The 23,568-nt window shown below is 29.4% G+C and overlaps 1 protein-coding gene across 2 annotated transcripts; it reads left to right on the top strand.

The window, feature by feature from the left end:
• Positions 1 to 440: 440 nt before the first annotated feature.
• Positions 441 to 22,195, top strand: LOC127154730 (protein APCDD1). Of its 2 annotated transcripts, none has more exons than XM_051096486.1 (5): positions 441 to 755; positions 9,880 to 10,003; positions 11,611 to 12,130; positions 17,329 to 17,650; positions 19,242 to 22,195. In XM_051096486.1, exons 1-5 carry the CDS (start codon positions 695 to 697, stop codon positions 19,691 to 19,693), a joined length of 1,479 nt encoding a protein of 492 aa, XP_050952443.1. In that variant the 5' UTR covers positions 441 to 694; the 3' UTR covers positions 19,694 to 22,195. The 2 variants fall into 2 exon arrangements, with proteins under 2 accessions (XP_050952443.1, XP_050952435.1); XM_051096478.1 differs by having other exon boundaries at positions 9,832 to 10,003.
• The last annotated feature ends 1,373 nt before the right edge of the window (positions 22,196 to 23,568 follow it).

Here is a 23,568-nt window from a genome sequence, read left to right as displayed (position 1 = left end):
GTGGTCCAGGGTCACATATATATCATGTTGTTAATGGAATATGTTTGCTCACTCTTATGTAATATGGTACAATATTACACTATTTAAATCAGTTAGGTCAAAAGTCATCTTAAAGTAATCCAAAAGTAGTCTGATTATATTACTTAAAATGTGTAATGTAATGGATTACGTAATGTAATTTGGAATCAGTAACGGATTACACTTGGTAAGTAATCTACCCACAGTAATCACACAAAAAAGTAAATGTCCTCCACAAAATACCATGCAGGTTCGAACAGGAGGAACTGTAATCGTTCTAAAATCAGGATCTGTTTGATGTGGTCTGGATTTGAGAATCCTAATGGAAATCAGATCCGAGTCCAAACCTCGTCGACCCTCCCCTCTCTCCCTCTCTCCCTCTCTCTCTCTCTCTCTCTCATATTTCTCCAGTGAGGCTCGGCGCTGGATTCTCCTGGAATCTCCGTCATGGTTTTCCGCGGATTGCTCCATGATCTCCTGTGGGAGCAGTAACTCCTGCTCTTATATGAATCGCTGGAGCGCGACTGTTTCAGATGTTTCTCCTCGCGCGTCGTGCGCGTCTGCAGCGCGCGGCGGCTCGGATGGATGTTTTCGGACTTCAGTCTTAAAAATCTGGACAAATGAGAAACTTCATGTGTGATTAATCTCAGGAAGGAAGATACTGAGGGAAAACTGCATGCATTCTGCAGGAATAATGGCTGTGTGTGTACTGACGACGATGATGATGATGGCGTTTGGTGAGTGTTTTCAGTCTTATTACCTGCTGTTTATGGTTAAAGATTTCATAAGAATGTGAAAATACTATGGAGTTTGAGAACAGAATGATAATATCATGATTATATGACGTAAAAATGTCGTCGTGCTGTCTATTGATACATGTTCAAAGAATAAAGGTTACAGATGTTTATAGTAGTTACAAATGTAACTTTAAACAAGTTCTGAAACTGACTTTACCTTTAATCTTAACTCGGCAGCTTTTGAATGCTTCGTAAAGATTCAATGAGAATAGATCAGAGTTCATGTTAATGTAAGGATTAAATCAAACATGGGTTGTTTGTTAGAAAAAAAGTGTAATAGAGTTTGATCTGGAATTAAATTCAGCAACAACAGACCTGAAAGATTTGTCAAAACACTTGTTACAGATTCTGTAGAAAGTTAATTAAGTTCAGTTTTATGGACATTAATTGACTAAATCTTAATTAGAACGCTGTCAGGAATGAACATTTCTTATTAAGTTGCAATATTTGCGTCCTTTGATTTTCAGATTTTTATGTTTCAAAAATAAAGGTGCTTCACGATGCCATAGAAGAACCTTTTTTGTCTAAATGATTCAACAAAGAACCTTTAACATCTGAAGAACCTTCAGGTTGTGGCGAAAGAAGGTTCTTCAGATTATAAAAAAAAAAAGGTAAGAAAGAGATGGTTCTTTAAAGAACCTTCTTTGTGGAACCGAAAATGGTTCTTCTATGGCATCGCTGTGAAAAACCTTTATTTTTAAGAGTGTTTTAGTGTTTCTGAGGGCAGTAATTAAAATCTAGACAAGAATGTTTTAAAAATATGTGAATCTTGACCACAAAACCAGCCAAATTTTTGAAAATGAGATTTATACATCGTCTGAAAGATGAATAAATAAGCTTTCCGTTGATGTATGGTTAGACAATCTGGAATCTAAGGGTGTAAAAAAACTAAATACTGAGAAAATCACCTTTAAAGTTGTCCAAATGAAGTTCTTAGCAATGCATATTACTAATCAAAAAATTAAGTTTAGATAAAAGTTTTAATAATAGCTTATAATAATAGCTTTAATAATCATATATACAGTACATATATATATATATATATATATATATATATATTTATTTATTTATTTTTTATTTTTTTTTAGGAAAGTCTGATTAATAAAATATAATAATTTTTTTTAAAATTAAGTTTTAATATATTTATGGTAGGAGATTTCCAAAATATCTTCATGAAACATGATCTTAATATCTTAATTTTTGGCATAAAAGAAAATTTGATCATTTTGACCCATACAATGTATTTTTGCAACTTCTGACTGGTTTTGTGCTCCAGGGTCACATATATGAAATGTTGCATGACAGCTATAAAAACAGAAGAACTTGCATTTCGTCACTTCTGGTTCATTTCTGACCTTGGTAGATGAAGTGGCATGAACAGAAGAACACAGATTGTACTAGTCAGAATATAATAACACGAAAAGCCGCTTCTTTGGTCTGAAGATCACATAAAGTCTCGCTGGACTGCAGTTGACCCGTTTCATCAGCTGGAAACGTTTGGCAGCGGCTTCAAACGGAGGCCGGAGATAAAAAAGATATTTTCATGCGCGCTTGATTCTCTCCAGTGTGTTTAAGAGAATCTAACGTTCAATTAAGTGGCGCATTATAGCAGCCTTTCCCAGCAGCCGTAAAACCCCGCCGTCAGGCCAGATTAGAGCCTGCTGTAAATTTATAGGGGGAAAAACCTCAGGATCGGGTCAAAGACGAGCCAGAACGGCACGCTCGGCGGCCGCTCATGTGGAGTTTGTTAGACATTAAACAGCGTCGAGCTCACGGTGAATGTTATCTGAGCTCGACCAGAACCGCACTTCATCACATACTGAGAATGTGCAGAACATCTTAAAGAGACAGTTCACTCAGAAATGATGCACTCAACCTCACGTCTTTTAGTGAAAGTTTAGACCCCAGTCATCTTTAGAAAATACTCCTTTTTTGTGTTCCACAGAAGAAATTCATACAGGATCATTTTTAAATGAACTGTTCCTTTAATGCATCTAAACTTGCATTTATTAATTTAGCAAATGCTTTTATCCAAAGTGACTCACAAACGAGCAAAACAACAAACCTTTGGTACTTTCTGACATCACTCATCAACATTTACATCTATTGACTGGTCAGAAACTCAGTCTGTCCTTCACTGTGAGACAATTTGGAGGAAATCAGATAGATGCTATTAAACGGCAGTGGAAATTGACATAAAAATATTGTTTTTGGCACAGAAAATTGGCTAAAATTAGATAACATTATCTGTGAAAAATAAATAATAAACAAAAAAGGGTTTAGGATGACATAAAGAGTTTATTAAGTTCAGTTTTATGTATAGTTTCATGTTAGAAATGAAGATTTCTTATTAAGTGTCAATATTTGCCTCGAGGAATTATTTTTGGGGTCCATTTCATTTTTACACTACATAATAAATACATAACGTCCGTTAATTGACTACGGTAATTAAACCACTTTAAGATGATGTAATTATTCCTTTTCAACCGTCAATTAAACGTTAGATTTTTAATGTTTTTTAAAGAAGTCTTTTCTGCTCATCAATGCTGTGTTTATTCACAGAAAAAAGGGAGAAAAAAACTGTAATATTGTGAAATGTTATTGCAATTTAAAATATTTTTTTCTATTTAAATATACTTTAAAATACAATTTATTTCTGTGATAAAAAGCTGGATTTTCAGCATCATTACTACATTTCCGATTATTATCAATGTTAAAAATAATTGTGCTGCTTATTTATTTATTTATTTATTTATTTATTGGAAACCTGTAATATGTTTTTCAGGATTCTTTGATGGAAAAAAAAAAAAAACGTTAAAAAGAACAGCATTTATTTAAAACAGAAATCTGTTGTAACAATATAAATTACAATTCAAATGTTTGGGTCAGTAATTTTTTTTCTGCTTTTTTTCTTCTTAAAGAAATGATTACTTTTGTCAGCAAGGATTTATTTTATTTTGTTTTATTTTATTTTATTTTATTTTATTTTATTTTATTTTATTTTCCTGTGGCATAAAAAAATAATAATTTAATATAATAATAATCATAATAAATATAAAGATATTTTTTAAAAAAGTTGGAAAGTCTTGTTTCCTCAATGGGATGTTTTACAAAAAAAAGTTAATTTACTTGTTTAATTTTTTTTTTTAAAGAAATTATTACTTTTGTTCAGCAAAGATTTATTTATTTTTTATTTTATTTTATTTTATTTTATTTGACTTTATTTTATTTTATTTTATTTTATTTTATTTTATTTTATTTTATTTTATTTTATTTTATTTTATTTTATTTTTCCTGTGACATAAAAAAATCTTCCATATAATATAATAATAATCATAATAAATAAATAAATAAATGATTTACAATACTTATGTGTGTGTGTGTGTGTATATATATATATATACACACACACGCTTTCCAACTTCCCCCCCAAAAATATATATAATGTTAATTTAATTTAAAATATATGTTAATTTACTTCTTTGATGAATAAAACTAAGAAACTATTATTTTTGTTCAGCAAGGATTTGTTACATCGAAAAAAAAGAAGATAGTAAATACTTGTATTATTAAAAAACATTCCTGGTTTTAATAAATGCTGTTCTTTTGAACTTTTTATTCACCAAAGAATTCTGAAAAAAGTATCAAAAAAATAAATAAATGATTTCTGAAGGATCATGTGACACTGAAGACTGGAGTAATGATGCTGAAAATTCAGCTGTGCATCACAGAAATAAACTTTTATAAACTACATTTTAAAGTATATTAACATTTTTTCTGTATTTTTGATCAAATAAATGCAACTTTGTTGAGTATAGGAGACTTCTTTAAAAAAACATTTGAAAATCATACCGATCCCAAGCTTTTGAAGAGCAGTGCAGTTTTGCGTACAGAAATGAACATTTCATATTAAGTGTCACTATTTGCCTCATTTTTACGCTTTATATTAGATAGTGTAGATAGAATCTAAAAATCAATCAATCAATCAGAATGACCCCTTTAAGATGACAAAATGCCAAGTTTCAAACAGTCAGTTTTTATGTGTGTAATTTGATGTTATGTAACAGCATATTTGTTATTAATGTCTCCTGGAATAGATTTTCAGGGTCATTTTTAGGCTTCATGTTAATTAGTGTCTGCAAACTGGCTAAAATGATCTAAAAATCTGGGAATAATAAATAATAAATGAAAAAAAGTATAGGGAGGCGAGGAGTCATTATCCTGGTCTAAATGCGTGTGCTGTGATCTGCTGTGCCAGTCTATTCTTATCCACATCAAACCCCTTTCCTCCATTGAATCATGCCTCCATTAAAACGTCTACAAGCTCATAAACTTGTATATATAATGGGAATTAACGAGAGGGCAGTTAAAGCGGCCGTCCGGAAGAACGGCGCAGACGAGGCCGTGTGGTAAAACGCTTTGAGATGGAATGATGTTGTGGACCGGATCCGGAGCGCTGTGTGTTTGTCAGGCGGCCCGGAGCTCTTACCTCATCCGTGGGCTCCGGCCAGCTGGAAATGTTCTCGCGGTCGACTCTCCGGAGCGCTGCGGACGCTTTGATTGAGATACAGTAGAAAAGCGGCGCTGGGAACCAAACGCGCTCCGCGCTTGGCTTCGCCGGGAACGACGGAAGGATAAAAATGCCATGAATTAGCGTGAGAAAAAAGTCCATTCATTGATCCCACTGCAAGAACATTAAATCCAGAACTAGTTTCAGTCGTCTTCTAGCACTTCAGGAACAAATTAAATACATTTACACTAGCGTTTGAAAGTTTGATGATTTTGGAAGTAGTCACTTCTGCTTACAAAGCTGCGTTTATTTATTTAAAAAAATGTTTAAAAATTATGAAATATTTGTAACATTTCAAACAGCTGTTTTCTATGTGAATATGTGTTCAACTGTAATTTATTTCTGTGATGCGCAGCTGAATTTTCAGCATCATTACTCCAGTCTTCAGTGTCACATGATCCTTCAGAAATCATTCTAATATGCTGAGTATTGTACTATATATTATATTATATTATATTATATTATATTATATTATATTATATTATATTATATTATTATATAGTGGCAATATTTGCCTCCAGGAATGAATTTTATTTTATTTCATTTTATATGTATTTTTTTAATTGTATATTTTAGTTTAGTTTTTTATCTTGTGGTATAAAAAAGCTTCCATATAATTGAATGTAAAATTTTTATGTGTGTGTGTACATATATATATATATATATATATATGGACTTTTTCTTGCAATTCTGAGAATTTTTCAAAATTGTCAGAAAAGAAGTCTATAGATATAAAAGTCTAAAGATATAAAGTTCTGCAAGGAAAAAAGTCCAAATTATGAGGGAAAAAAAAAAAATCTTTTATTTTATTTTATTTTATTTTTATTGTATTTTTTATTGTATTGTATTTTATTTTATTTTACTTTTTATCATGTGGCATAAAAAAGCTTTCATAAAATTTAATATAATAATAATTATAATAAAATATATATATATATATATATATATATATATATATTAAAAAGTTGGAATGTCTCGTTTCTGCCAAAGGATAATTAAAAAAAAAAAAAAAAAAAGTTAAGTTAATTTACCTTTTTCTCTTCATAATTTGTTTTTTTTTCTTGCAGTTCTTTGAATATAAACTATTATATTATATTATATTATATTATATTATATTATCTGTAAAATTGCTAAAAAAAAAAGTAAAAAAATAAAATTATGTTAATAATAAATAATAAATGTAAAAAAAAAAATATTTGGTCCCTTCAAGATGACGTAATTACCCAGACAATTATGTAAGTTAATTAAGTAATTTGTCATGTATATAGTTTTGTGTTTTGTATGTAACAGCAGAAATAAACATTTCATATTAAGTGTCAATATTTGCCTCCTAATAATAATAAAATGTGTCCTTTCTGAATTAAAGTATTAATTTCTTTTTTAAAAAATGATTTATTCATTCAGCTTGTAGAGAATAATTCAGAGAACAGATAAAGTGGTTTAAACGGCACATCAAACCTGATCTCAGATCTCAGAGGTTTAGTAACTTGAGAAGGACTTTAACCTTTATGGGTTTAACTGTAACAGCAGCTGAAAATTCAGCTTTGTTCACAGAAATAAATTGCATTTTATTATACGTTCACATTGAAAACAGCTTTTTGAAGTTGTAATAATGTTTTACTGTTTTTTCAGTCAAACAAAGGCAGCTTTGGCGAGCAGAAGAGACGTTTGAGCTCCAGTGTATTTGTTTTGCAGGTGTTGAAGCGTCATGCGAGAGGTTTTGTGGATCAGAGTGTTTTAATCGTCAGGTTCTTCACTGTCAGTGTTTGCGTAACAGGACGCTCTGGGTTTGGGGCGTCTGCGAACATGCGGTCGGTCAGAGCTGATCTGCGCGCAGGTGCAAACGCAGCTGATGTTCTCAAGCTGCTGCTGCAGAGAGAGAGAAGGAGAGAGAGAGACTTAAATATGAGAGAAGCAGTGGAGCGTTACTAATGTTTCCAGCTGAGCCGCCTGAGTTTCCCTGGAGAACAGAGTGTTGTGTTATGATCTGTACAAATAAACGCCGCCAAACAAGCTTTTTCACTGGCACTGACACTTCCATCGAGAACTTTTAACATCCAAGGAACCACTAAAGGTTATTTGCAGTGGAAAAATCCACCTTAGGTTTTTCTAATCTTCTTTATGCTAAGAAAAAAAAGGTTCCTTTAATAACTGATCACTGAAAGGTTCTTTGGGGAATCCAATATTAATATTATTTGTTATTTTATAAATATTTTTTTATTATTTATCATTATATTATATTGTTATTATTATATTATATGGAAGCTTATTTCCACCACAGGATTAAAAACAAATGAAAAATGTGATTGTGGCTTTTTTCCCCTCATTTATTTTATTTTATTTTATTATTTTTTTATTTCATTTTTATCCTGTGGCATAAAAGAGTTTTCATATAATTTAATATAATAATAATTATAATATATATATATATATATATATATATATATATATTTTAAAAAGTTGGAAAGTCTTGTTTCTAGTCTTGTTCCAATCATACTTTGGACTTTTTTTAACTGATCGCTGAAAGTTTCTTTGGGGAACCCAGTATTAATATTATTTATTATTTTATCTTTTTTTTATTATTTATCATTATATTATATTGTTATTATTATATTATATGAAAACTTATTTCCACAATAGGATTAAAAACAAATGAAAATGTGATTATGAATTTTTTCCCCTTATTATTTTATTTTATTTTATTTTATTTTATTTTATTTTATTTTATTTTATTTTATTTTATTTTATTTTATTTTATTTTTATCCTGTGGCATAGAAGAGTTTCCATATAATTGAGTGTAATAATAAATATATATGTTTTATAAAAAGTTGGAAAGTCTTTTTTCTAGTCTTTTTCCCTCATAATTTAGACTTTTTCTTGCAATTCTGAGGATTTTTAAAAAAAATTGTGAGAAAAAAGTTGGAAATAAACTCAGAATTGCAAGAAAAAAAGGCCAAATTATGAGGGAAAAAGTTGCAATTAGCTTTTAATTTTATTTTATTTTATTTTATTTTATTTTATTTTATTTTATTTTATTTTATTTTATTTTATTTTATTTTATTTTATTTTATTTTATTTTATTTTATTTAAAAGAGCTTCCATATAATTTAATATAACAATAATTATAATAAATATATATTTATTGTTTCTGCCATAGGATGAATTAAAAAACAAACAAAAAAATTAATTTACTTTTCCCTCTCAAATTTCAAGAAAAAGGTCAGACTTGTTGAATATAAACTCAGAACTGCAAGAAAAAAAGTCCAAAAAATTGCAGTTAGCATTTTATTATTCTGTTTTTTTTTTTTAACTTTTTAATTTTTATTGTCCTGTGGCATAAAAAGCCCCTATATAATTATACAAATTATTATATAATAATTTAATAATAAAAAATAATAATTCTTAACAACAACAAAACAGTTAATTGACTTTTTCCCCCTCATAATTTTGACTTTTTATATAATAATAAATACATTTTATAAAAATAATAAAAAAAGAAGAAGAAAAAGAAAACAGTTAATTGATGTTTTTTCCACCCTCACATGTGGACCTTTTCTTGCAATTGTGAGAATTTTTCAAAATTGTCGGAAAAGAAGTCTATAGATGTAAAAATCTAAAGATATAAAGTTTTGCAAGAAAAAAAGTCCAAATTATGACAGAAAAAAAGTTACAATTAGCTTAGTCAAGAAATTAGAAAATCAGAAATGTAAGATATAAAATGTAATTCTGAGTTTATGTATCACATTTCTAACTTTTTTACATCTCAGAATTGCGAGGAAAAACTCTGAATGGTGAAATAAAAAATACTAAGCAAAAAATGCTAAGCACTAAACGGTTGGGTTTCAATAATATGACATTATTTAATTATTAGTGGGAGTGAAGGCAGATGGTGATGCTCTGACAAAAGTTTGAGCTCTTCCTGATGATTGTGAGATTGTTGTAATGGAGTTTGTGCGAGATGTGAAGTGTTTCGTGGTGTTTGTGTTGCAGCGCTGGAATACGGAGCCGCAGCCCGAGGCTGTCAAAGACTTTGATTTCCGAGGCTTTAGCGCTCACATTCTGGAGGTTTTTCTGCTTTCATCTGGCGTCCTCATGCAGCTCCTGATCGCCGGCCAGAAATCTGTTTGCTGTTATCCAGCCATCCGCTTTATTTGCCTCATGTGTCATTATATGAAATATGAAAATGAATTATAATAGCTGATCTCAGTCCAGCAGCGGCTCGTTCCCACATTCATTAAAGCGCTTTATGGGCTGTAATGTTGGTCTGTTTCTGCGCGCCTTCATTCCTTCATTCCGCTGATGTTTTTGAAGGCTGATCACGTGATCTAAACATTGTGTAGGAATCACTGCGGTGTTTATGTGCAGATGTTTTTGGACAGAAAGAGCAGAGCTGCACACGTGTGTGGAGCGAGTGAATGTTGTTAACCCTGTGTTGATGTGATCAGGTTGTGTGAAGGGCTCGTCTGACGCTCGTTCTCCTCGTCTGGCTCTAGAGAAGAGTCTGGTCTGGCCGTCCAAAGACATACAGTGTCTTCATCTGCTCAAACACCTGCATAACGGCGCCCGCATCACTGTACAGATGCCGCCCGACATCCAGGGACACTGGGTGTCCACCAGGTCGGATTATACAGCTTTGATTAGACTAAAGATTTGTTTTTTTTTTTATTTGGGAAAATAAAAACAGCACCTAAAAATCCTCTTACAAAATTCCAAAAGTCATTAATCAGCGCAATTCTTTTATCTAAACCCCTTTAAAAGCAACATTTACATTTAAAAATAAATGTGAAAAGTTGTAAAAATTTTAAATTTAAAATACTTGCTTACTTGTCTCTGAATGGCATAAAACCTTCTTTATAATTTAATATAATAATAATATTTAATATGTATATATATATATATATATATATATATATATTTTAAATTGGAATGTCTTGATTAAAAAAACTTTTTTCCCCCCTCATAATTTGGACTTTTCCCTTGTAATTCTTAGAATTTTTCATAATTATATAGTACGAAATATAAACTTAGATTTGCAAGAAAAAAGTCCAAATTGTTTGTTAGGGAAAAAAATAAATAAATTGTATATATTGTGTATATATATATATATACACACAAAATATACATTTTACATGTTTGCTTAAGAATTTTCTTAAGATGATTTTTAGATGCTATTTTAATTCCCCTCAAAATCAGTTTCCTCTAATTGTAATTTGATAAATTTTATTGGATATTTGGTAGCTGAATTGTGTTTTTGAGTGAATTATTAGCTATTTAATATTTATAATTTATTTTACATAATATAATTTAGTATTTTTCAGTATAATTATTTTGTAAATCTTTATTTATTTATTTAATAAATTATTATTTATTTATTTAATAGAATGTGGAATATATTTAACATTACTTTATATTATGTTATAATATATTAATATATTATATATTATATATATATAATGAAAAATCATTTCTTTATTGTTATTTTTGTAAAAATATTATTTAATATTATCCTTAATTATTGATTTATAAATCATATTTAACATTTTGTATTATTTTATTAAATATTATTTGGTATTATTTAATGTAATTATTTTGTGCATTTTTTGTTTTATAAAATGTTATTTAATATTAATTTATACTATCCTTGTTTATAGTTTTATGAATGTTATTTAATATTATGTTATAATATTTTATAAAATGTAATTTAATATTACTTAATGTTATAATTCTTTACTCTTTTATACATTTTATTTAATATTTAATTATTTTATAAAATATTATTTGGTATTATTTCATATAATTACTTTACTTTTTTGTTTGTTTTATAAAATGTTATTTAATGTTACTTTATACTATCCTTGTTTATAGTTTTATGAATGTTATTTAATATTATGTTATAATATGTTATAAAATGTTATTTATTGTTTCATACATTTTATGTAATATTTAATTATTTTATAAAATATTATTTTATAAATATATCATTATTTTACTTTTTTTGTTTTATAAAATGTTATTTAATATTACTTAATATAATAATTCTTTATTATTTTATACATTTTATTTAATATTTAAGCATTTTGTGAAATGTTATTTAATAGTTTTTATTTTATAACATATTATTTTAAATAAATGTGAATATTAAATATAATGTTATATAATTATAATATTAATAGTGAATAATGAATTTTGGCATAAATCAGTGTATTTTATGTGTCTCGTGGCAGCTGTGAGGTTCGTCCCGGTCCGGAGTTCATCACGCGCTCGTACCGCTTCTTGCCCAACAACACGTTTCAGGCGCATCAGTTCTACTACGCCGACAACCACTGCACCACGCCGAGCTACACGCTGCTGGTGCGGGGCCGCGTGCGTCTGCGTCAGGCGTCCTGGATCGTGCGCGGCGGCACCGAGGCCGACTATCAGATCCACAGCACGCGGCTGGTGTGTCACTCGGCCTCCGTGGCCCGAGATCTGGCTCAGCGGCTCAAGCGCAGCTGCGGGGATGTGGGCTCCTGGCTGCCCAACGTCAGCTACGAGCTCTGGAGCGACGAGGGCGGCTGCGATTGTTCACGAGCGCTGAACTTCGCCATGCACGAGCTGCAGCTGCTGCGGGTGGAGAAACAATATCTGCACCACAACCTGGAGGAGCTGCTGGAGGAGCTGTACCTGGGCGACATTCACACCGAACCCACGCAGAGGATGTTCTACAGACCGTCCAGCTACCAGCCCGCGCTGCAGAACGCACAGGTCAGACCGTTTAGCTTCTTACAAACCGTTCAAACTGTGAACAGCCTGCAGTTCAGCTGTGTTTAATTAACCAGTACTGGTTTTTGGACGCTGTTGTTTGAGATCTTGAGAGCAGTGTGTGTGATGTAACACTGATAATGGTTCCTTAGATTGTCCAAAAAGTTCTTTAGATGATTGAAATGCTGTAGGGAAAATAGTTTTTTTTTTTTTTTTTTTTTTTTTAAGAACGGCTCACCGGAATGGGGATGGGAACCAGAAATGAATCTTTATGTTTAAATGCTATTTAAAATAATTTAATGTAACTATTATGTATTATTTTATAAATATTATTTCATACTAATGTTATTTATTATTGTCTGAAATATTGAATATTATTATATATTATTTTTAATGTTATTGAATATTAATATAATTTCTTGTCATATCAAATATATGTAAATAAAATATATATAAATATGGATTATTTTAAATTATTATTTAATATCATTTAATATTAGTATTGTTTATTACTGCAAAATGCATATTATGCACTATAATTATTTATATTTTGTATCATTTTTGTTAGACTTGTAGTGACTTTTTTATTAGTTTCTGGGGCTTTTTTTCCAAATAGTATATATATATATATATATGATTTTTGTTTGGTTTTATTTATTAATGTCTAAAATATGTAATATTATTATTAATATCATTTTATAAATATTGTTTAATATTAGTATTATTATTGTATAAAATATTTAACATTTGTATGTATTATTTTTAAAATGTTATTTAATATTAGGTATATTTGTTTATTTTATATGAATAATATTTTATATGCTTATGTATTCATATAGTTATTTAATATTAGTATTAATTATTATTGTTTAAAAAGATTGACTATTGTTATTTATTACTTTTAAATATGTGATATTATTTAACATTAGAGTTTAGAGAATTTATTATTGTATGAAATATTTAATGTTATTATTATTTATTATTTTCTAAATAATATTTTATATTTTTATTTATTAAATATTTAATATATTTTTTATAATTTTAGTTCAGCTTGTAGTTTTTGGATTTGTATTAATTTCAGTTTTTTATAAATTTGTGTTGTTTTTTTTGTTTTATTTGTTAATGTTTAAAATATTTAGTATTATTTATTAATATTTTATAAATATTATTTAAAATTAGTATTATAATTGTATTTAATATTTGTATGTATTGTTTTTAAAAATGATTTTTTTTTATTAAACATAATTAATACACTTTATTATGTATGAATATAGTTATTTAATATTAGTATTAATTATTATTGTTTAAAATATTTACTGTTGTTATTATTTTATACTTTTAAAATACTTAATATTATTTTATATTAGAATTATTTATTGTTGTATGAAATATTTTATGTTATTACTAATATTACTAATATTTAATTTACAAAATATGTAAAAAAAAAAGTTAAACTTTTGATTTTGTTGTGTTTTTGAATTTTTATTAATTTTTTTTTTTTTTTTTTTTTTTTTCCCAAATAGTACATATTTCTTATTTATGAATTGAGTTTTTTAGTTTTATTTAGTTTAGTTATTGTAGTACCTTAACTTCAAATGAAAATGAAAATGATTGCCTGGGCAGCTAGTTAAAATAAAATAAGTTAGTTTTTTTATGTTTTATTTCAGTTAATGTTTTGTGTTATTTCAAGTAACAGAAATATTTTGTATGATTTTAGTTTTAGTTAACAATAATAACCCTGCTTCTTGTGTTTTTGTTTTGCTTTAAAAATATGAAAACATTTTTAAAAGTGCATAAACTATACAAAAAGCTTTCAGCATCACATTTTCGGTTTTTTGTCAAAATAATTTACAAAATCATCAAATGTTTATAGATCTAGTTGTAAACTGACTTTAATGCTTGTTGTCTCTGCTGGAGCTCACGGAGATCCGAGTAGGTTTGTTCTCTGAGCTGAAGATCCGGTTACGAGCAGATGAGATGAACTTTGAGCTGGAGGTTTGAGATTTACGAGCTGTTGTGAACGGGCTGCGGTTTAAGTGCGGGTCGGTGATCGGCGGGTTATCGCTGCACGTCTCTGTTTACATCTCAGACGGAGCGCGGCTTTCTCTCGCTCTCCATCAGGATGTGATGTGAAATGTTTAGCTTTCTGCTCGAACGCTCCTTCGTTTGGCAAAGCTTTACGGGGAGACTCGCAATAATAATGATAAAAGAGAAGACGGCGGCCTCGCTCTCCTCTCGCATAAACCAAAGCTCATTCTGGATCAATTAATGTGGCAGCGCTCGACGTAGAATAAATATCAGTCACATCTGAGGCTCAGTCTCAGAAGAATAAAGCAAAAAACGGTCCATTTTGTTGATCTTTGTCATTTAGAAGCAGGGTTGGATGAAATAGTGGATGATATTAATATTGATTATAGTGTAGATGAATGTGGAAAACCCGTCTGTTTCCGCTTTCTAGACTTTGTGATCAGAATTGATGTCTGTTGAAAACTAGTCCGGATGATTCACAGACAGAACTACTGTAAATATACAGTACTGCGTATGGATGTATCTAGTTTACATGATGCTAATCACCTTTAAATAAACTCTTTTAATGATTTACAGCTGCTAAACACATCCACAACATTACACTCGGGCCTGATTTTTAATGCTTTAGAAAGAAGCCAGTTTGAATGTTTAAAAAGTGTCATTTACAGTTGGTAGAAGTTGAATGTATCATTTAAAGTTTAAAAAGTATCATTTACAGTTTTTAAAATGTGAATGTTTTATTTACAATTCGAAAAGTATCATTGACAGATTAAAAATATCATTTACAGTTGTTAGAATTTAAATGTTTCATTTACAGTTTAAAAAGTATCATTTACAGTCTCTCACATCAAAATTGATGCTGCTAAAAACAAGCATATATTTTAAATGTTTTAATGCTTGTGTGTGTGTATATATATATATATATATACACTACCGTTCAAAAGTTTGGGGTCAGTACATTTTTATTGTTTTAATTAATACTTTTATTCACCAAGGATGTATTAAGTTAATAATTAAAAGTTTATTAAAAGTTAATAATAAATAATTTACATTGTTATAAAATATTTATATTTTGAATAAACACTGTACTTTCTAAACTTGTTATTCATGAAAGAATCCTGAAAAAAAATAAATAAATCACAGGTTCCAAAAAATATTTGGCAGCACAACTGTTGATATTATCCAACATTGATCATTCTAATAATAAATCCACATATTAGAATGATTTCTGAAGGATCATGTGACACTTAAGACTGGAGTAACAGCTGATAAAAATTCAGCTTTTCATCACAGGAATAAATTCTATTTTAAAGTATGTTAAAATAAAAAACATTATTTTATACTGTAAAAACATTTTGCAATATTACTGTTTTTTTTCTATATTTTTAATCAAATAAATGCAGCCTTTAAAGACTATTACAAGTCTTACTGACCCCAAACTTTTGAACGGTAGTGTATATATATATATATATATATATATATTATTATTTTTTTTTAATTATAACTTTTTTGAAGATGAAGTCTTCTGCTCACCAAAGCTGTATTTACTTGATTAAAAGTACAATAAAAACTGTAAAAATAGTGAAATATTATTATCTTTTCGAACAGCTGTTTTCTATGTGAATATCTGTTAAACTGTAATTTATTTCTGTGATGCGCAGCTGAATTTTCAGCATCATTACTCCAGTCTTCAGTGTCACATGATCCTTCAGAAATCGTTCTAATATGCTGATTTGCTGCTCAACAAGCATTTGTTCTCTCTGTAGCTCTCTCAATAAAGTCCTTCTGAAGAGAATTAGTGGTGCTGGGCATTAACGTAAAATGTTTTTTGTAAAAGAAGCTTTAAACAGAGCTTTTCTGTGGATCAACAGCACTTTTAAGAGAAGAGAGGACACGCTGCTTGTTTTTGTGACACACAATGAAATTTTAATATAGAAATTCCTCTTTATGGAAAGATGTTGGCTTCTTTGATGTGCTGTTAAAATGGTTTGCAGAATCAGCCACAAAGAGCTTTAAAAAACAGAAGAATCAGCCGCAGTTTTCCTTCAGAATTCAGTCCCATCAGGCCGCAGACGGCGCGATGCGTGACGTGATGGGAGTCTGACTGCGCTCGTTAACGGGTCGCTCCTTATTTAGCCGCTCGACGGACGTGATTGCGGTTCCCGCTCCTGTCCCAGAAATCTTTGGGAGTGTCAGTGAGCTGATTGGTGGTTTTCTGGGCGGATCAGAGCCGGGCGTCATGTGATTGGTTGTTTTTTTGCACACGTGTTTTCAGTTTGTGTGCGGTTGTGTTTTATTGATTGTGTATTAATAGAAACATAACTAGTTTAGTCTGTTCATAAAAATCGAAGTGTTTTGCGGGGAAAAAAAGCTCTTTTTGTTGGCCATCATGAGGACGTTTCAGAGACTTTGTATTTATAAAAACACTTCACTTTAACAGTATTCATGTCCTTTTAATTACGCTTATACAGAATACTATATGAACAAACTGTTTGAATCTATCAGTTACTTTATTTTTTTACCATTTATATAAAAAAATGTATTTGAATGCATTATTTACAGTTTGAATTTTTCACTTACAGTTTAAAACGTATCATTTACAGATTAAGAAATATCATTTACAGTTTTTACATTTTGAATGTATCATTCACAGTTTAAAAAGTATCATTTACAGATTAAAATGTATTGTTTAGTTTTTAACTTTGAATGTATCATTTAGAGTTTGAATTTATCAATTACAGTTTAAAAAGTATCATTTAGAGTTTTTACACTTTGAATGTATCATTTAGAATTTGAATATAAAATTATTCTCTCTCCTCAAAATTGATGTTGCTAAAAAAACAAGCATAGATTTTAAATGTTTCAAATGTTTTTCATTATCTATTTATGTTTTTATATCATACATATCATACTGTAACATTTGTAGCATTTATTTTTTCCAAACATAAAACATAAATTCTAAAATAAACCTCAGTATATCAGACTGGAAAAAAAAAGTACCAGATTCTCACATGTAAGCATGCATTTAACATGCCTTGAAATTGACTGCTTAAACCGCCTGATTCTGTTGAATCAGCTGGATCAGACTGGTTCATTTAAAGCGGCTGAAGCTGATTATCAGATCAGATCATCTTGTCATGTGACATGTAATGGCGTTTCACATCTGTTTTCAGAATCACGATCTCAGCTGCATGGCCTGCCGTATCATCTCTCGATCAGACGAGTTCCACCCGCCCGTCCTCCCGCCGCGGCCCGACCTGACGGTGACTCTGACCGGCCACTGGGCGTCCCGCCGCTGCGAGGTCCGGCCCGAGGTTCTGTTCCTGACGCGCCACTTCATCTTCCACGACAACAACCACACGTGGGAGGGTCACTACTATCACTACTCTGACCCGGCCTGCAAACACCCCACCTTCAGCCTGTTCGCCCGCGGACGCTACAGCCGCGGCCTGCGCTCCACGCGCGTCATGGGCGGCACTGAGTTTGTGTTCAAAGGTCAGAGATTTTCACTCACTTAACAGCAAAACTGTATTTTTTTAAATTATGTTGCACCAAGCATTAAAAATCTGTATCACTATGCAATAAAATAAATTAATTAAAAAAAGAAAAATCTTAAATCTTAAACATAAAAAGTCTAAATTTTAACAGTCAAAAACTAAGAGATTTATAGATTTAGACATATTTTATTTATAGATTTTTATTTATATATATTTCTCTAAAAAAAGTTTTTAGAAACGTATACCATGATGTAAAAAATAAATAAATAAATAAAGCATCTTACATCATAATGGTTCTATACATAATTCAAAAATCTTAACCATCTGAAATATAGTTATTTATTTGTAGATTTTCATATTTATAGATTTTTTAATAGATAAAATGCAAAAAAAAATGGTTGTCAGAAAATTAAATCTTAACAGTCAACATAGACTTTATTAAAGAAAATTTGTTTTTTAATTATCTTAAGATAAAAAAAATTGTCCTGAAAAAATATCTGTATCCACTATACATATAATTTAAATGAATAATTAAAATTATATATATATATATATATATATATCAATTTTTACACAAATATTTTACACAAAATATTTGTTTTTAATTTTTTTTTTTTTTTTGGAGCCCAGGTGTTTTTATTTTTTTATAAAAAGGTACATTTATGCTAAATAAATATCTTACATCATAATGGTTCTACACAGTAAAAAAAATCGTAAATCTAAAATCTCAGATTTTGAAACATATTGAATCATATTTATTAATAGATTTTCATAAATATTTAATAGATATTTGTTTATAGATATATATAATGCAAAAAATTTATAACAGTTCTAAAAAAAACCTAACAAATATAACTAACAAAACAAAAAAAACTAACACAGACTTTATCTTAAAACAAAAATATTTTATAAAATATATTGTATATATTGTATATAAATATATATATAGGTATATATAAATGTATGTGTGCGTGTGTGTGTGTGTGTAATAAATAGAAACAAAAATCCAAAATGCAAGCGCTTCATCTTAGTTATCTTATTTTATTTATTTATTTGGAGCCCAGGTGCGCTGCCTTTTTGTTTTGACAAATGTGCATTTTAAAAATGTATATCTAATAAATAAATAAATAACTAAATATCTTACATCATAATGGTTCTACACATAAAAAATCTAAAATCTGAAACATTTCAGATTTTGAAACATATTTATTATTAGATTTTCAGAAATATTTTATAGATATTTGTTTATGGACATATATATAATGCAAAAAAAGTAACATTTCTAAACATTTTTTTTTAAAAGCTAGCAAAAAAATTAACACAGACATCTTATAATATATTGTATATAAAATACATATAAATTATATATATATAATAAATAGAAACAAAAATCAAAAACGTAAGCACTTTATCTTAATTATCTTTTATTTATTTATTTTTTATTTATTTTTGGAGATCAGGTGTGCTGCCTTTTTGTTTTGTTTTTTTACAAATGTGCATCAGTGTACATCTAATAAATAAATAAATAAAAATTGTAATAGTTGTAAATATATTGTTAACTAATTGTGTGTGTGTGTGTGATGTTCCAGTGAACCACATGCGTGTGATGCCGATGGATCTGGCGACCACGTCTCTGCTGAATGTGTTTAATGGAAACGGCTGCGGCGTTCAGGGCTCGTGGCAGGTGGGCGTGGAGCAGGACGTCACTCCGACCAACGGCTGCGTGGCGCTGGGGATCCGCCTCCCGCACACCGAGTACGAGCTCTTCCGGATGGAGCGGGACGCCGAAGGCCGATACCTGCTGTTCAACGGCCAGCGGCCCAGCGACGGATCCAGCCCCGACCGGCCCGAGCGACGGCCCACGTCCTACCAGACGCCAATGGTCCAGTGCTCCGCCGGCGGCCCCAGGTCAGAGGTCGGCGTCGCGCATCGGTCGCAGCGCCTCAGCGACGGTTGCCGGGCCGGTTGCCGTGGCGACCTGATGGCAACATTAATGGCAGCTGCGGTTTGGAGTTTGGCGTTTTTGGGTTTCTTCGGCTGAGACACGCACAAACCGATGTTTGTGACCCAGAATGCACTTGAGATTTCCGTCAGACGGGACGGGACGATTGAGAACTGCTGCACAGGAATCGCACTTTATGAGAACAAAGCACTACGCTTTCACTCCCGACGGGACTTTACATCCTAAAACACGCCTGTACATGAGATCTAATGGAAAAAATCACCCAGAAATAAAGATTCTGTCATTATTGATTCATTTGTTTATAAAAACATCCATAAAATGATTGTAATGCATTCGTTATGGGGGAAAAGTAATAAATATAGACGTGTGCTGGTTTGTTTCCATAAATGTTTGACAGAAAATGAACAGGTTTGAAAGGACAAAATGATGACAGATCTTTCATTTCTGTGTTTTTCTTGTATGAGTGACACGTGGACGTTCATATATGAGGTATTTTTATACGTGAGTGAGTTTGAGACGACGATATGAACATTTTAAGGGCTACGTGGAAGGAAAGGGAAATATTATAACTGTAGATAATCACTGCTGACTTACACTTCAACCTTTGCTATCGAAATTTCAAAAGTCCTGAATCACAATGTAAAAAAATAATAAAAAATCAAGGTTGAAAAAATAAAAATCTCAGATCCTTTCCAAGCCAAAGACCAAAGATTTGTTTTTTCTCTCCCAAAAACATTTCTCTTCAGATACTTTTTTTCTATCACCAAAAAAATCTCTGATCCAAAAACTTTTTCTTCTGTCGTCCAGAAAAATCTTAACGAAACATTTCTCATCCAAAAATTTTTTTAATAAAAAAAATAATCTCATCAAAAAACATTTTTATGTCATGCAAAAAATTCTCATCAAATTTCTTTTGTCATTAAAAAACACATTTTATCAAAAAAAAAAAACTTTTTCTAAACATTATCTCATCAAACATTTATCTCATTCAAAAAATATATTAATGGATTTTTCAAAATCTCATCAAAACATTTTTTATTTCATCCAAAAACATTTTTATGTAATCCAGAAAATTCTCATCAAAAATCTTTTTTAATCTCATCCAAAAGATTCTCTTCAGAAACATTTCTCATAAAAAAACTCATCCAAAGGCATTTTTTCTCATTAAAAAAACATTATCTCATTCAAAAAAATACATATCAAAAGCATTTTTAAAATCTCAACAAAAATATTTTATCCAAAAACATTAAGCAATCCAGAAAATTCTCATCAATTTTTTTTCTCATTAATAAAACGTTTTTAATCTCATCCAAAAAAATAAAAAAATAAATAAATAATAATAATAATTTCATCCAAAAACATTTTTATGTAATCCAGAAAATTCTCATCAAAACCTTTTTTAATCTCATCCAAAAATTATCTTTAGAAACATTTATCTCATAAAAAATAAAATAAAATAAAAAACTAATAATAATTATAATAATAATATTAGTAATAAATTATCTCACCCAAAAGCGTTTTTCTCATTAAAAAACATTATCTCATCAAACTTTATCTCATTTAAAAAATATATCAGAAGCTTTTAAAAAAAAAAAAAAAAAAAAAAAAAAAATTTCATCCAAAAACTATGTAATCCAGAAAATTTTCATCAAAAATCTTTTCGTATTAAACACCTTTTTTTTAATCTCATCCAAAAAAAAATTGTCTCACCCACATTAAAAAACATTATCTCATCATTATCTGTAAATTATCTTATGCCTTTGGTTCAGGAAGGATCCGAGACGCTGATTTTTCCTCCTTGACATTGTGGTTGAGGTCTTCTCAGAGTTTGTGACTGATGCTGTTTAGGCCAGTAGACGTGGACCATCACTGACCCTTCAGGAACTTACTGACGCTCATCCCGTCTCAGTCGCAAATGATGAAGTGCTCAAATACCATCAACGAGGAGTTTGCAAAGCATTTTAGCTCACAACCTTTCTACAGACAGTTGAATTACACACTGAGACTGAAATGAGAATCACTTTTGGCTCGTTTCTGTGAAACTGATGGAGATTCATCCAAACTCACAGCACTTCATGAATCGATCAGGATTTACTGAAGGGTCAGCTGATGTTTAGTCGTTCTAACATTGTTGAGGATCATTCTTTTTCATGTTTTCGTTGTGTATAATGATGATGAACTGCAGTGTTTGTTTCAATCCTGAGAGCAAAACAGGAACCAGAAAGAGAATTTAACAGCATAAAAGTCTCTAGTTTTATTTTGAAACTAAATGCACAAAACACTTGTTTGAGAGTGTAAATAATGTTTTTATATCTGCAATGTTTTGTTTTACGGTGTCTGTTAAACTCAACTGTGTATTAAGATCCACTTTTATCAATCACACAGTCCAAAAACTGGATTGTACAAATGAAATAAAGCAAAGTGTGTTTTAATCATTACATTCTAAAAAAAAAAAAAAAAAAACAGGATGAAAGTGACAAATAAAATTATGAAACTTAAACATGACTGTCTGTCTCTGAATTTGTGCTAAAAAAAAAACTTTTTTTTAAAAAAATTTAGAATTTAGAAGTTTAACTTTTACTCGATAAATAAATACTTTTTTAAAAGCCTTTTGGCAATACAGATTTCCTTTCTATGCACCAATATATAATATGTAACAATAACAAAATGAATAAATATTTAAATAAATGAAAACAGGAAGCACTAATGTGCTAAAATTACTAAGTGGACATAAAAAATAAAACCAAACTAAAATTTTAGCCAAATAATATGTATGCGTGTTTTTTTTTCCATATTATGATAACTGAATTGAAATAAAGCTTAAACAAAATATAAATATTAGATGAAATATTTTTCAGTTAGTTGCCAAGGCAGCATTTCTAATTTTCAGTTAGTTAAAGCACAAAATTACACACTGGACATAAAGAAAATATAAAACGGAAATAAAACTAAAAATAAAAATGAATTAAACCTAAATAGTAATATTTAAAAAAAAAACAAACAATAAAAATGACAAAAGCACATTATAAAAGCACTGAAGCACTAAAATTATTAACAGGACAAACATAGAAATTACAACTATTAAAAAAAGATCATAATAAAAAAATCGAATTAAATTAAGAGAAAGTACGTTAATAATTAATAAATGAGATAATCAGTGTATATATATATACACACACACACACACACATATACATATGTATCTTTTTTATGTATCTCTTTTATTATTATATTATTATATAATTGTTTTTTTTTTTTGTTGTTGTTTTTTAATAAATAGAAACAAAAATCAAAAACACAAGCACTGTATCTTGTTTTTTTTGGGGGGGCCCAGGTCTGCCAACATTTTTCTGTTTTCACAAATGCATATTTAAAAAATGTATATCTATGCAAATAAATAAATAAAATAAAGTAAAATAAAATAAATTAAAACAAATAAAAAAATAAATATCTTACATCATAATGGTTGTACACATTAAAAAAAAAAAAATAAAAAAAAATAACATTTTAAAATCTTGAAAGAGATTTTATTTATTTATTGATAGATTTTCTTGAACACGTTATAGATATTTGTTTATAGATATATATAACGCACAAAAATCTTAATGGATCTAAAAAGACTAAAATCCGAAGTCAATGTAGGCTTTATCTTATTACAAAAATATTTTTATGATATGTGTGTGTATGAATATATACGAAAAAAAAATAAATATGTATACCAGTTAAATGTGTATGTCTACATACATACATACATACATACATATATATATATATATATATATATATATACACACATTTTGAAATTGCAGTCTTTTATTTGTGATTTCATATGTATATAGATAACATAATTCTAATTTATTTTTAATAATGTTCACCCATCAGTACAGCCAAAAGAGAAATTTTCTGCATAAGTTTGCATGGATTCATTACTAAAAGCAACACTAAACGTGCAG

The sequence above is a fragment of the Labeo rohita genome, chromosome 2, assembly GCF_022985175.1.
Source record: "Labeo rohita strain BAU-BD-2019 chromosome 2, IGBB_LRoh.1.0, whole genome shotgun sequence".
NCBI lineage: Eukaryota > Metazoa > Chordata > Actinopteri > Cypriniformes > Cyprinidae > Labeo > Labeo rohita.
The sequence above is the reverse complement of the archived record's forward strand: the minus strand, read 5'-3'. Positions and strand labels throughout refer to the sequence as shown.